Below are 14,291 nucleotides of genomic sequence, written 5' to 3'. Positions count from 1 at the left end.
AAATAATCCGGAAAAACTGCAGGGGGACAAATGTGACTGTCCACTCATCATACACCAACCTGAATTGGGAGGAATGTCCGAGATAACAGCATAAAATCTGTAAGTAAAAACCGTGGATCCAAAACGGGAGACCCCTCCCCCACAGTCTGAGCTACAAAGCCTCGTGGTGCCAGAGAGCAGCTTTCTCCCAGCAAGCAAATATAGCTCAGCTGAGCTCCAACTGGGGTTTTAATTAGCGAGTGTGAACTGCTCACTACAGGGTACAAATTCCCAACAAGTAGACAGAGGCTTTGGGTGACAAGTGACCTTGGAGAGCTGGAGGGTTGCCATGGACTAGTTCTGTTCCTTTTTCGACTAAGTGGATAAAGCCTCAGCCATTTTCAGTTCCCAGTTCTGTGACCCAGACAAGGGTATAGCACAGGCAGAGAGAGACCACTGAAATGCTAATGACCTCCCCCTAGGGCAAATAACTTCTCTAAGAGGAAAGGGGTGGGGCCCGGCTCTACTACCTGCCTTTCATTCAGAACTTACATCAGTCAAGAATTACAGGCTAACAGGAGCCACCTGCTGGGCAGAAAAGCACAGTGACCGGAGGCATCACAGGGTGTACCAATTTTCTAAGACACACCCTCAGGGAAACCGGATACTGAATATTTCTTCCTTCTGGGACTTTAGCCCCTTCTGGTCTGGGGAGGCCTAATTGGGGTAACCAAGGAAACCATGCCTAGACAACAGAAAATTACAATCTACACCAAGAAAAATGAGGTTATGGCCCAGTCAGGGAAACAAACTTTCACTTCAACTGTGATGCAGGAATTGAAACAACTAATAATAAGTCAATTCAAAAAGTTTAGGGAAGACACGGCAAAAGAGCTGAACCGTATAATGAAAACACAGGATGTACATAAGGTAGAAAGTGAAAGTTCAAAAAACCAACTGGCGGAATCTAGGTTTTGAAATGAAAAGCACAACACAAGAGATGAAAGACACACTGGAAACATACAACAGGAGACCTCAATAGGCAGAAGAAAACACTCAGGAACTGGAGAACAAGGCACCTGAAAGCCTACACATAAAAGAACGGACAGAGAAAAGAATGGAAAAATACGAGCAACATCTCCAGGTACTTAAAGACAAAACGAAAAGCAAGAATTTACATGTCATTGGTGTCCCAGAAGGAGAAGAAAAGGGAAAAGGGGCAGAAGCAATAATAGAGGAAATAATCAATGAAAATTTCCCATCTCTTATGAAAGACATAAAATTAAGTTTCCAAGAAGCACAGCGTACCCCAAACAGAATAGATCTGAACAGGCCTAGGCCAAGACAATTAATAATCAGATTATCAAACATTAAAGATAAAGAGAGAATCCTGAAAGCAGCAAGAGAGAAACGATCTATCACATACAAAGGAAGCTTGATAAAACTATGTGTGGATTTCTCAATAGAAACCATGGAGGCAAGAAGGAAGTGGGGTGATATATTTAAGATACTGAAAGAGAAAAACCACCAACCAAGAATCCTATATCCGGCAAAACTATCCTTCAGATATGAGGGAAAGCTTAATATATTCTCTGACAAACAGACAATGACCGAGTTTGTGAACAAGAAACCTGTTCTACAGGAAACACTAAAGGAAGCACTGCAGACAGAAAGGAAAAGACAGGAGTGAGAGGTTTGGAAAACAATTTTGGGAGACAGTAGCACAGCAATGTAAGTACACTGAACAAAGATGACTGTGAATATGGTTGAAAGAGGAAGGCTGGGATCATGTGGGACACCAGAACAAAAGAAGAATGATAAAGACTGGGACTGTGTAACTCAGGGAAACCTAGGGTGCTCAATGATTGTAATAAAAGGTACAAATATGTTTTTACATGAGGTAAAACAAATGAATGTCAACATTGCAAGGTGTTAAAAATAGGGTGGGACTGGGAGGAAAATATAATCAAAGCAAACTAGAGGCTAGAAACATTGTATTATGCTTACTTTATTGTAACAAAAGCAATATACCAAAGCTAAATGCATATGGCGGGGCAGGTGGAGAAGAGGGGAAGGGTATGGGACTCCTGGCATTGGTGATGCTGTCTGACTCTTTATTCTACTTTAGGTTAATGCTATCTTTCGTTTTGTCACCTTCCAGCTATCGAGTTTTTTTGTTTGTTTTTCTCTCTTTCTCTTGCCTTTTTCTTTTGCCTCTGTGCCTTCTTTGACTCCTCCTCCATCTTTGTGGAAGAAATGTCCTTATATACAGAGTGGCAATGGTGCTCAGTACATAAATATGTGACTATATGGGGAACCAATGATTATTTACTTAGGACAGAATGTATAGTGTTTGAAGAAAATCATCTTAAAAGAAACGGGTTGATGAAGAAACCTTGAGGGCATTATATTCAGTGAAATAAGACAGATACATAAAGGCAAATATTGCAGGGTCTCACTGATATGAACTAATTATAATATGTAAACTCATAGACATGAAATGTAAGTTACCAGGATATAGAATGAGGCTAAAGAATGGGGAGTGGTTGCTTATTATGAGCAGAATGTTCAACTAGGGTGAATTTAAATATATGGAAAGGGACAAGAGTGATGGTAGCATGTAATGGGAATAACTAACAGTTATTCTAAAGGGTGTGTGAAGGTGGTGGAAAGGGTAAGCTCAGAGTCACGCATGTCACCAGAAGGAAAGCTGGAGATTAAAAGATGGGAATGTATAAAACAGTGAATCCTGTGGTGGACAATGTCCATGATTAACTATACAAATATTAGAAATCTCTCTCATGAACTAGAACAAATGTATCTCACTATAACTAGAGGTTAATAATAGGCATATAGGGAAAAAATATACACCTATTGCAAACTATATACTACATTTAGTAGTATTTTAACATTCTTTCATCAGTAGTAACAAACGTAATATACCAAAACTATGAATCAATAATGGAGGGGAGGTCATGGTTAGGGGTATGGGAGGATGTGAGTTTCCTTTCTTTTGGTCTTTGTTTCTTTTCTGGAGTAGTGAAAATGTTCTAAAAATTGAAAAAAAAAATAATTGTGTTGATGGATGCACAGCTGTATGGTGGTGCCGTGGGCAAGTAATTGTACACTTTGGATCTCTGGATAGTTGTATAGTATCTGAACAATCTCAACAACAACAAAAAAGAAAAAACCATTGGGCTGTATACATTAAACAGATGAATTACATCTCAATAAAGCTGCTCAGACAAAAAAAAAAGTTTTAATATTTGGGCTCATTTTTGTCAGAATCGTAAGCAGGTCATTTTATCTGTGTGCCTCAGTTTCCCATCATTAAAAGTAATATAAGTTTACCTAACAGTTTCTCAGAGTGATTTTGGAAATAAAATAAAATGCAAAAGAAGTGTGACAGAAGTAATATTTAAAATAACTTACATCAGGTATTTTAATTTATTAAAATTTATGTTTCTTCAATAAGACTGTAGGCACCTTAAGGGTGGGTTATCAGGCTTCTAACCCTTCTACAACTTCCACTGTTTAAAAGTACAGCACTGGTACTTTTAATAAACAATTATTGCTTGACCCAAGGTTGCCCATCTCCTCTCCTGATCCATAACATGTCTTTCCTTTGGTTCCTGACCTGAACAAGAAACACAGTCTCAATCAAGGGGCTCCTAACACAAATCAAAGGCTTAGTCCCAGTACTCAGCTAGTACTGAAGACAAGTACTAGCAAATCTGAGAATATAAACACTTACTCTCCCCTCTACTACTGTTAGAACAAACAGATTCTCAAAACCAAAGTCTTAATTCTTACACAGTTTTTATACTAAAAAGCCTATTTTGCTAAATCAAAAATATAGAAATAAAAGTACTTACTGCCAACAAAAGGATCAGACTGAAAGAAATCCAAGTTTGTATCTGCAACTGGATCTGTCAGTGAGCTTGAGTCTACATTAAAATGATCTTCCTATAAAATAATTTTTAAAACAATTTTTTTAAGAACCAAAGAAGTTTTAAAAGGTTAAATAAAATGACATAAATTCACATCACATGTATGCTTTGAAAAATCTACTGAAGGTAATTTAACAAATATCTTTGTGGTCAAAAAGGATACCTGAAACACTTTTCTCTTTCATTAGCTTAAAAAACTGTGTAACCCATCCAGGAAAACCAGTGATAAGAACATTTAAACATAAAATTATTTTTACCTCTTTTGAATGTTTGTCATCATTAAATTCAGAACAAAGGTTTTCATTATCAGCTTCAGTCATCACTTCCTTTTCATCAATCATATCAGAAGGTGGTATTTCAGGACTACTTCTTGCCTACAAAATATTAATGCTACATGGACAAACAATATTCATTTCTACTTGACAAAGAAAAACCAAAAAATATTTCAATAGAGGAAGAAGACAAGAAGAACATATTAATTGCATGACTTCCATAAGCTTTAAGAAAATGGTATCATCAACCATCAGTCACTCAAGCCAGAAACCTTCAGTTCATCCTTAATCACTTCCCTTCTGGTCATCTCCCAGATACACTTTCTTTTTCTCACATGCTTCCTCTCTACCCTCACTGCCACTATCATCCATTTACAGGATCATTATTTATGGTCCTTCCAACTGCCTTCCTACCTTCAATATGAGCCCTTCTAATATATCCTCCTCTCACATGCCAAAGTAATAGAAATAAAAATGTGAATCTGATCATGACCCTTCTTTAAGTCTTTCAGTGGCTGCCCATTGCTTTCTGGATTTAGATCAGTAGGAATTTATGCTAAAGTGGCAGGGGCATCTTCATTTCACACCACCCTATGGCTGTGAAGAACAGCCCAGTAATTCGCCTTCTGTGCTTGAAAGAATAATGTATAATGAACCAAAGACTACACTGTGGAAATAAAATTAAGTCCGCTTTAAAACCTTAGTATCTTTCAAACTTGTATTCTTTTCATCACCCCTTCCATTACTGCTTAAATTTAGGCTAAAACAACTCTCACACAGCCTACTCCAACTGTCTTTTAACATCTCTTTCTGTAGCTGGTCCTGCTATCCAATGTATTTTCCACATTTTCTAAAAGGTAAATTTAATCCCGCCACTTCTTCCTTAAATTCTTCAATGATTACTTGTTGCAGTGAAATAAATTCCAATGCTTCAAGATGAACAGAAATTTCTTACCTAAATTGTCCCTTTCTGATCTAAAAGTGGTCATTTTAAACCAGGGACACATGACAATCAACCAATGAATTTGTTTTTATAATCCTTTTTATTTCTGTATTTCTGTGGGGTTGGTAGTAATGCCCCCCCTTTCATTTCTGACTTAAGGTAGTTATTTTCTCTTTTTTCCTTGTCAGTTCTAGCTAAAGGTTTGTTAAATCTGATCTTTTCAAAGAGCCAACTTTTGCTTTTGTTGATTCTCTTGTTTTTTTATTCTCTTCTTCACCTCACTCTTAAGAGGTTAGGCCTCTGATTTGAGATCTTTTTCTTTTCTTTTTTTTCCTTAAATGCAATTATATTAAGATATATTCACACACCATACAATCCATCCAAAGGTAAACAACCAATGGCTCACAGTATCATCACATAGCTGTGCATTCATCATCACAATCATTCTTCCTTCCTTTTTAATGTAAGCATTTAGAGCTATACATTTCCCTCTCAGCACTGCCTTTGCTGCATTCCACAAGTTTTGGTATGTTGTGTTATCATTTTCATTTTTGTCAAGAAATTTCCTAATTTCCCCTGTGATTTCTTTTTGACCCATTGGTTGTTTAAGAGTGTGTTGCTCATTGTGAACGTAATTAACAGAACTGAATTGTATTTCTGAATGTGGTTAAAAGGGGAGATTTTAAGTTGTATGCAAAAAATTTTTTAAAACAGTATATTGTTTAATTTCCACATATTGTAAATTTTCCAGTTCTTCCTCTGTTATTGATTTCTAGTTTCATTTCACTTTGGTCAGAAAAGATACCTTCTATGATTTCACTGTTTTCAAATTTACTGAGATTTGTTTTGTGACCTAACATTTGGTCTATCCTGGAGAATGACCTATGTGTACTAGAGAAGCCTTCTGCTGCTGTTGAATGAAGTGTTCCGTATACATCTGTTAGGTCTAGTTGGTTTACAGTATCATTCTTATCTTCTATTTCTTTACTAATCTTCTGTCTAATGTTCTACCCATTTAAAAAATGGTATATCTAAGTCTCCTACTATTAATGTAAAACCATAAATTTCTCCCTCAAATCTGTCAATATCTGCTTCACATATTTGGGGGCTCTGCTATTAGGTGAATATATATTTATAATTATTATGTCTTCTTGTTGAATTGACTCTGTTTTTAAAATATGTTATTTGGCTCCATCCCAGAAACTCCAGTTCAGCAAATTTGGGAAAAGACACAGATATCAGTATTTTGATAAAGTATCAGAGGTGATGCAGATACCTACTACAGAAACAGCCTAATCTACAAATGCCTTCCCACAATCACAAGATACACTTTGAAACATCTCATGACTTTGTGCATTTTTTTTCTCATCTTGTACTTTATAATAGTTTTTTTTCTGTCAGATTGTATCACCTTCTTCGTTTAACCCCTTCTCACTTGTCAAACCTTACTTGTAAAGCTTAAAAAATCTTCCCTGATCCCCCTTCAAGGTGTTCTACCTAATTATCCTGTTCTTTCTTTATCACAGCCCTTTAATACAATGTTACAGTACTAGACTGCTCACTGCTTGAGGGCACAGTTGAAGTCTTGTCTCTCTGTAGCTCTCACGCATAAACACAGAACTCTGCACAGTTGGTGCTCTCTAAATAACTGTTAAAAATAAATCCATTAAAATGACATTTTTACACCAGTTAAAAGTGTAGAATTGTTAAACTAGTACCCACTTGGGCTCTAATACAAAGTTGTCTCTCAATTGTCCTCATGTGAGGCCATATATTAATATTAGATATGATGCCAACAAAACTTCAATCTGAATCCATTTTTTTCCCCCAAAGTTGACTTTCAAGGAACTACTAGACTCACTGGAGACTCCTGGTGTATGGGTTCAGACTCTAGATTGCTCTGGCCTTCAGCATGCTCATTAAGGTTGGCTGTTTCACTGCTGCTAGTGCTGAGGCTGCAATAATCTGTAGTGCCATTTACAAGAATGCTGTGTGGGCTACTGCACCAATTTAACTGATTATTATGGTTTTCCAGCTCTTTCATTTCCATCAGTTTCACCTGCATCTGTTAACACAAAGTAGAAACAGAAAACAAAATTTATCACTAGAAAAACATGCAACATAAAAATGGCTACCCCTAGACTTCATCTAAGATAAACTTGCTTCCTTTAAGGAGAAACCTCTGGGAACACAGCTTGACTTAGAGAAAAGATTTTAATAATCACTCTCAATAAGTTCTTCTCCTGAAATTCTAGTCTACACAGATTTGCTTTCGAGTATCTTTTGAAAGCCCCAAGAATTCTGATTCAAATATCTGCAAATTGGCAGTCCGTTAGAAAAGAAAGGCCAGGGAATTAGTACTGCAAAAAGACAGGAAATTGGCAGAGCAAGGGAAGAAGATTTTGTGATAACGCTTTAGGAGAGATAAAGAAAGCTGAAGATGCACACAAGGCTTTAGAGCCATTCATACTCTTAATTGGGAAAGAGCAAGTAAAGGTGAGGTAAAACAAACTAGTGTCCTATGTACCGGCATTATTTGTTAATGGACTAAAGCCCTAGGAAGTATTATCTAAGTCTAAGCTAGGCCAAGCAGGTTAAAGAAAGGACATTCAAATATTTTTTTAACTCAAACATGCAAGTGATTTTATATTCCTGGGACAACAGTGGGACACAGAATGCAGAATTCAATAAATTATAAGATATATAAAAAGAAAAATGTCGGAGACTAGACATCCTTATCTATAATAAAGAAAAACAAATTTACAAATATCTCCAAGAAATTGAGGAGATGGCAAATTTTAAAAAAAGTCTCTAGCAAAAAAGGAGTGACATGGAATTTTACCAGATAGTATCTATTTTTTGTAAAATATTTTAAAGTACACTGGGATTTATTTATTTAGTATGCTGTGTTTTTTTGTTTGTTTGTTTTTAGCAAACATAAAAATTACCTATTGACCTTTTATAAGCTTATTCAAGGCTCTAGTCTCCCAATCTTATTTTCTCCATAGGGTTTTAAGTTGCTGAAGCTGGATTCTGTGATTTACCGTAATTCTTTTCAGGGTCATATCCTGCGGAAAGAACACTAAATTGGATTAGGAGACAGGTTTAAATCTAGTTCTATCACTTTCTAGCTAGCTGTTCTTAGTCAAGTAACCTCTTCAGGGCTCCATATCTTAATCCATAAGGGGAGTAAGAACTGTCCACACAGAGAAATGTTGGGAGAATCAAGAGACAACATATTTGAAAAAACTTTTCAAAATGTAAAGGTCTACGTAAATGATGGGCAATGTGCATAAAAATACCTAGTACGCTGCATTTCTCACTCTCAGAGCAGTTAAATTTTTTCCAGCACCTAGATTTCCCTGTTCCTTTTTCACTTAATTCACCCCATTTTTAAAAAGTTAAAGTCCTTGAACTCTTTGAGAGCAGGGATCACACCTTTTGCTATCAACATTGTATCTCCAATGCCTAGTACAATGATATAAGTGCTCAATATAAGTGAACATAAGTATTACACTTATAAATTAAATAGTGGACATCAGTAAGCATATATCTACAAAATTTTATTGTATTTAGGATTTAACATAACAATCCAAAAATACTATACATTTATAACACAGAGTATATGCATATACTCTGCATATTCCTAGTGCTAAAGAGCAATGGCTTGTAAATATTTTTTTACTTTAACTCAAAGAAGAAATATATTGTACACATATACAATGTAGATAAATACATATAATGTGTATGCATGTACGCACACAAACAGTGGTGAAAAAGTTTTATGAAGTAATACTTATCTCTTTACTACCGGTAATACACTAACTCTCTCCTATGTCATTAAAAAATTCTTTTTATTATCATGTAGATTAAATCAGTTTCATGGCTCACTGTAACCTTATAATTTAAAATTAAAAACCTTAACACTGCAATAACATCTATCATACAGATGAAGGAGCAAGTGGAAATACCTGCCTAGTAAACAACTCTAACTAGGACAGTTGGTCCCTTATGGATATTTCTGAGACAATTAGAATCTTGAACAAAACTAGACTTTCCTGTATCTGACCCTCTCATGCACCTGTCTGTAAGCCTGTGTTCTTTCTAAGGAGAGGATCTTCTTAGTTTCTGTGTAAAATTAGAGAACTCAGAAAAAAAAAAATCAAGCAATTAACACAAGCTCTTTGCAAATTGTGCAATAGAAGTGAAATTACTAGAATGCCAGAGATACTTATATTGTGTAAGTACAATGAGCAGAGTTAAGGTCAGAGATTCTTTGCTTTATTCTTGCTATAAAAACTAGGTAAGAAGTAAAGATGAAAATTCAGTCAGTCAGAAAGATATTCTTAGCTAACCTTTTTTTATAAAAAGTTATAGCTTATTACAGAGAGCCATGAGAGTCTCAGGCTAACTTACTTCCAGACTTTCATTTTTATAGACCCATGGGCATACAATGCTTTCTGTAGGAAGGACACATAAGCCACTGAATCAAACTCTGTAAGAAATGGGTATGTTTATTCTTAAAGTTTGGAGATCAGACACAAGGATATAATTTCTTCCAGAGATACTAAATAAATGCTGGCACTCTTGGTAGTACAGTTTGGTGAGGCTATTTTTCTTGCTCAAAAGCCAAGTTCTCTTTTCTCAATGTTGCTTTATAAAAAATTAGAGTCCTTTCTACTTTATTGGTTTATGCTTCTCAAAGAAGCCTTCTTTTAAAAAAGTTAAAGAAAATGAAAAGACAAGCTACAAACTGGGAGAAAATATCTGCAAGTCATATCTGATAAAGGACTTATATTTCTTGTAATTCAAATATAAGACAAACAACCCAACTAAAAAAGGGCAATAGATCTGAATAGACATCTTACCAAAGAAGACATATAAATGGCTAACATGCACATGAAAAGATGCTCAAATATCCTAAGTCATTAGGGAAATGCAAATTTAAACCACATTGAGATTCCACTTTATACCTACTAGAATGACTATAATCAAAAAGACCAATAAAAGTGTTGGTGAGGGTGTGGAGAAACCAGAGCCCTCATATATTGCTGGTTGGGCTGTAAAATGGTGACGCCACTTCAGAAAACAGTTTGGCAGTTTCTTAAAAAAGTTAAACATAACTTTATAATATGACTGACTATTCCAACCCTGAGAGAAATGAAAATATATGTTCAAACAAAGCCTCGTATGTGAATGTTCAAAGCAGCATTATTCATGATAGCCTTAACATAATGTATTATTACATATAATGAAATACTATTCTGTAATAAAATGGAACATAATATTGACACATGCTGCAACATAAGATGAACTTCAAAATACATTATGCTAAGTGAAAGAATTCACACAAAAGACAACATATTGAGTGATTCCTTCTACAGGTAATGTCCAGAAAAGGCAAAATCTATAGACAGAAAGCAGATTATTGGTTACCTAGGGGTAGGAATAGGCACTGACTACAAACAGGCACGAAGGATCTTTTAGGAATGATGGAAATAAAATGCCATTAAGAAATAAGAGCTTAAGCTATGTTCTACAAGATAGGTGGTGAGAGGTTTTTATCTGCCACACAAGGGAGGCAAAGGATGGGTGTGCAGAAAAAAACATGTAAAGGGAAGGACTTTAATTATGTGTAATAATTAACTGTGAACATTGGACTGGGTTTTACAAGACCTAGATTCTAGACTATAGCTCTTTTAAAGGATATGCATGAGCAAGTTACTTTACCTTCCTAGCTTCAGTTTGTTCAAATTCAAAATGACAATAATGGATACACGATCTCTATGCTCCTATCTAACCATCTCACCTAATATTCTATAAAACATTATTCTCCATTTAGGGAAGTCTAGAAATAAAAGAGCAAAGGATCTATACACAAGATACACCATAACACTGCAAATCCATCTCTATAAGGAACAACTTCCTAATTAAAAAAATAAAGGTTTCCAAATGAGCAGAATGGATTTCAAAATTAGAATCATAAAAGTGAAGACATTGGGTTATTTCTAAAAATAAGGAAAACTTTTTAAGCATTTATGTTCCAAATGCTGTGCTAAAATGCCTCATGTGCTTTGCCTCATTTAATCCTCATAGCATCCCTAAGAGGTAGAGATATTATTTCTCCAATTTTAAAGATGAGAAATCTCAGACTAAGGTGATTCAGCTAGTTCAGTGGCAGAGCCAGCATGTAAACCTAGACCATCTAACTATAAAGCCCACACTCTTCACCACTACTCCAATGATAATCATAGGATGTTCAAGAAGTACAACAGTTTTAACTTATGACAGGTGACAAGAAGCCTATTTGCAGAGAACTATTAGAAAATAAGTAACAAACTAAGCAGAGGGAGAAGGAGAAGTTGAGAAAGTATTACTGACCAAAAGGATTATGAGAACCCATTTAAACTTATTTCTCGCATCCACAAAGACTTACTGAGCTGATTTCCTGTTGTGAATCTTGCAGATGCTGCTGAAGAGGTCCCAGCTGAGCTTTCCCTGACTCCACACTCTCCTCTAATTCTGCTGTTTCTTGCTGTAGGCGGCTCAGCTCTTCCCTGGCTTTAGCTAGTTCTTCTTCATAGGTGGATATCTGTGATTCTTGACTAGTTAGTTCAGCTTTCAAAGAAGAGATCTATAATATAAAGATGAATAGGAAGAAAGGAGGATTGAAAGAAGAGATGTCATTAAAATGCAATACTTTTATTTGTTTACTATTTTGGTGTTTTTGATGTTTGTTTTTGGTAGAAAAGGGCAATTGTGAGAGGGATAGAGGGGAGTTAAAGGTATAGGTACCAAACTTCCAACTAAAATATGGAAAATAGCACATTAAATACCCTTCTATTTCCTCTAAAATGGGCCTATACTTTCTGGATGAACCTTGTTCCACCTCTCTCATGTGCTCGACTACTAACTAATTTGCTACCTAATAATAAAAACAAAACAAAACAAAAGCAGGGGTTTTCCTCCTAAGGAAAGCAAGTAAAGTATAAATGCAAGCAGCAGTGAACAGCCAGACTTTGTACCAGCTGGGCCTCCTCAGCACATTTCTTTCTGACTTCCTTGAGTTGCTCCTCCAGCTGGGCTTTCTGCTCATCCAGTCCATCAAGGAGTTCCTGTACTTCCTGTTTCTGGGCCTGTAGCTTTTGCAGATTAGTATTCTCCTTTTGAACTTCATCTTGAAGATCCTAAAATATAAGAAAATTAACATATTTCTCATTTTGGGGGGCAGGGGAAGGAGAGATTTAAGTTAACAATAAAAAAAAAAAAGAGAAAATAGTCTTGTCACATTAAGTATACTGTGTTGACGGATTAGAGAACTCATAGCATTAAATATACTCTTTACTTGAGGACCTTTTATCTGAACTCCAGATTCAGATACCCAGGTTGCTTACTCAAATCTGTCTTTGGATGTCTAAAGGGTTTCTCTAAGTTAATGTCCAAAACAGAACTACTAGTATTTCCCTCCAAATCTCTTTCACCCTCAAAGTTTACTCTCTCCATTCCTCTGGCTAAAAAAATACAGCATCTTCTTTGACTTCTCTCTTTTTCTCACATCTCTCCTCTAATCTGTCAGGCAAATCCTGTTGCCTCTGTGTTCAAAATATAGAGGCATACCTTGTTTTATCGCTCTTTGCTTTATTGTGCTTCACAAATGTTGCATTTTTTAACAAATTGAAGATTTGTGGCAGCCCTGCATTAAGCAAGTCTATTGGCACCATTTTTTTCCAATAGCCTGTGCTCATTCCATATCTGTGTCACATTTTAATTAAGTTATGTACATTGTTTTTTAAACATAATGCTACTGCACACTTAGAATACAGTATAGTGTGAATATAACTTTTATTTAAATACATTCTAAATGCAATTAAATACATTTTTAGTGTGAAATTTAACTTATATACATAACAGTGATAACTTTCCAAGTATGATTTAACAAGTAGAGAGCAAATTTCAAGGAATGTTATGGGTTAGAGTTCCAGAATTTCAGTTATTTCCTTATTGTGAAATATAAACATATATATAGAAAGGTGATAACTTTCAAAGTACAATTTAACAAGTAGTTACATAGGTAATTTCAAAGAATGTTATGGGTTAGAGTTCCACAGTTTCAGTTCTTTCTTTACTGGGAAATATAATATATATACAGAAAGGTGATAACTATCAAAGTACAATTTAACAAGTAACTATAAACCAAATTTCAAAGAAGGTTATGGGTTACAGTTCCACCATTTCAGTTCTTTCCTTCTAGCTATTCTAATACCCTAGCATCTAAAAAAAATTTATATAAAGATTCAGTATTTGTAATCTTTTGTTAAACCTCATCTTGTCTGTTGCTACCCCTTCCTCTCGTTTAATCACTTTCTCGATCTTCAGGGGTGTCTAGACAGTAACCACCTTAACTTGTTCATATTGAAAAGGGGTGCTGACATTAAGGGGAAGGGGGCTACATCTGGTTGTTTGAACACAACTTCCATAATGCACTGGGAAACCTAAAAATTCATGTGACTCATTTTATTGTGATATTCGCTTTACTGTGGTGGTCTGGCACCAAACTCACAGTATCTCTGAGGTATGCCTGTATTCAAAAAATGTCCACTTCTCATCACCACCCTATTTCAGCCCTGGTCCAAATCATTCTTATCTCTCTTCTGAACTGCTGCCTTTTAATTAGTTTTCCTGCTTCCACCTATGCTACCTACCTTTCAGTCCATTTTCAGCACTGCAGCCCGTTAAAAACCTATGTAAGATCACATCACTGGACTCAAAACCTTGCACTGACTCTCCATCTCACTTTCTGTAAAAGCCACCATCTTTACAATGGCCACTAAAGGCCCCAATCCCATTTCTCAACATAACTTCCAAGTGCTCTCTCTTTTAGTCACTCTATTTCAGCCTCGCTATCCTCATTTCTGCTCACCAAACATGCACCATATGCTCCTACTCAGGATTTTTTACTGTTTATTCCCTCTTCCTGAAAGTTCTTCCTCTAGGTATCCACATGGCTCCATCCTTCACTTCCTTCAAGTCTGTGCTCAACTGTTACCTTTTCAGTGAGGCCTTCCTGACTACCTCTACCACTTCCCCACCCCACTCCGATTCCCCTTCAAATAGAGGGTATAATTTTATTTCTTTTTGTAACCACTG

The 14,291-nt window shown here is 35.8% G+C and overlaps 1 protein-coding gene across 3 annotated transcripts in view; it reads right to left on the bottom strand.

The window, feature by feature from the left end:
• EPS15 (epidermal growth factor receptor pathway substrate 15) overlaps nucleotides 1–14,291 on the bottom strand; it is a 209,658-nt gene that overhangs the window by 69,878 nt on the left and 125,489 nt on the right. For all 3 annotated transcript variants that reach the window (XM_037827251.1, XM_037827249.1, XM_037827250.1), the window contains exons 14-18: nucleotides 12,170–12,331; nucleotides 11,581–11,778; nucleotides 7,006–7,209; nucleotides 4,187–4,303; nucleotides 3,855–3,945 (exon numbers count right to left, since the gene is read on the bottom strand). In XM_037827251.1, the coding sequence (XP_037683179.1) occupies nucleotides 3,855–3,945; nucleotides 4,187–4,303; nucleotides 7,006–7,209; nucleotides 11,581–11,778; nucleotides 12,170–12,331 (772 nt within the window). The remainder of the gene's footprint in view (nucleotides 1–3,854; nucleotides 3,946–4,186; nucleotides 4,304–7,005; nucleotides 7,210–11,580; nucleotides 11,779–12,169; nucleotides 12,332–14,291) is intronic.

The sequence above is a fragment of the Choloepus didactylus genome, chromosome 2 (assembly GCF_015220235.1).
Source record: "Choloepus didactylus isolate mChoDid1 chromosome 2, mChoDid1.pri, whole genome shotgun sequence".
Taxonomy (NCBI): Eukaryota; Metazoa; Chordata; class Mammalia; order Pilosa; family Megalonychidae; genus Choloepus; species Choloepus didactylus.
Note: the sequence above shows the minus strand (reverse complement) of the source record. Positions and strands in the feature narration are given on the sequence as shown.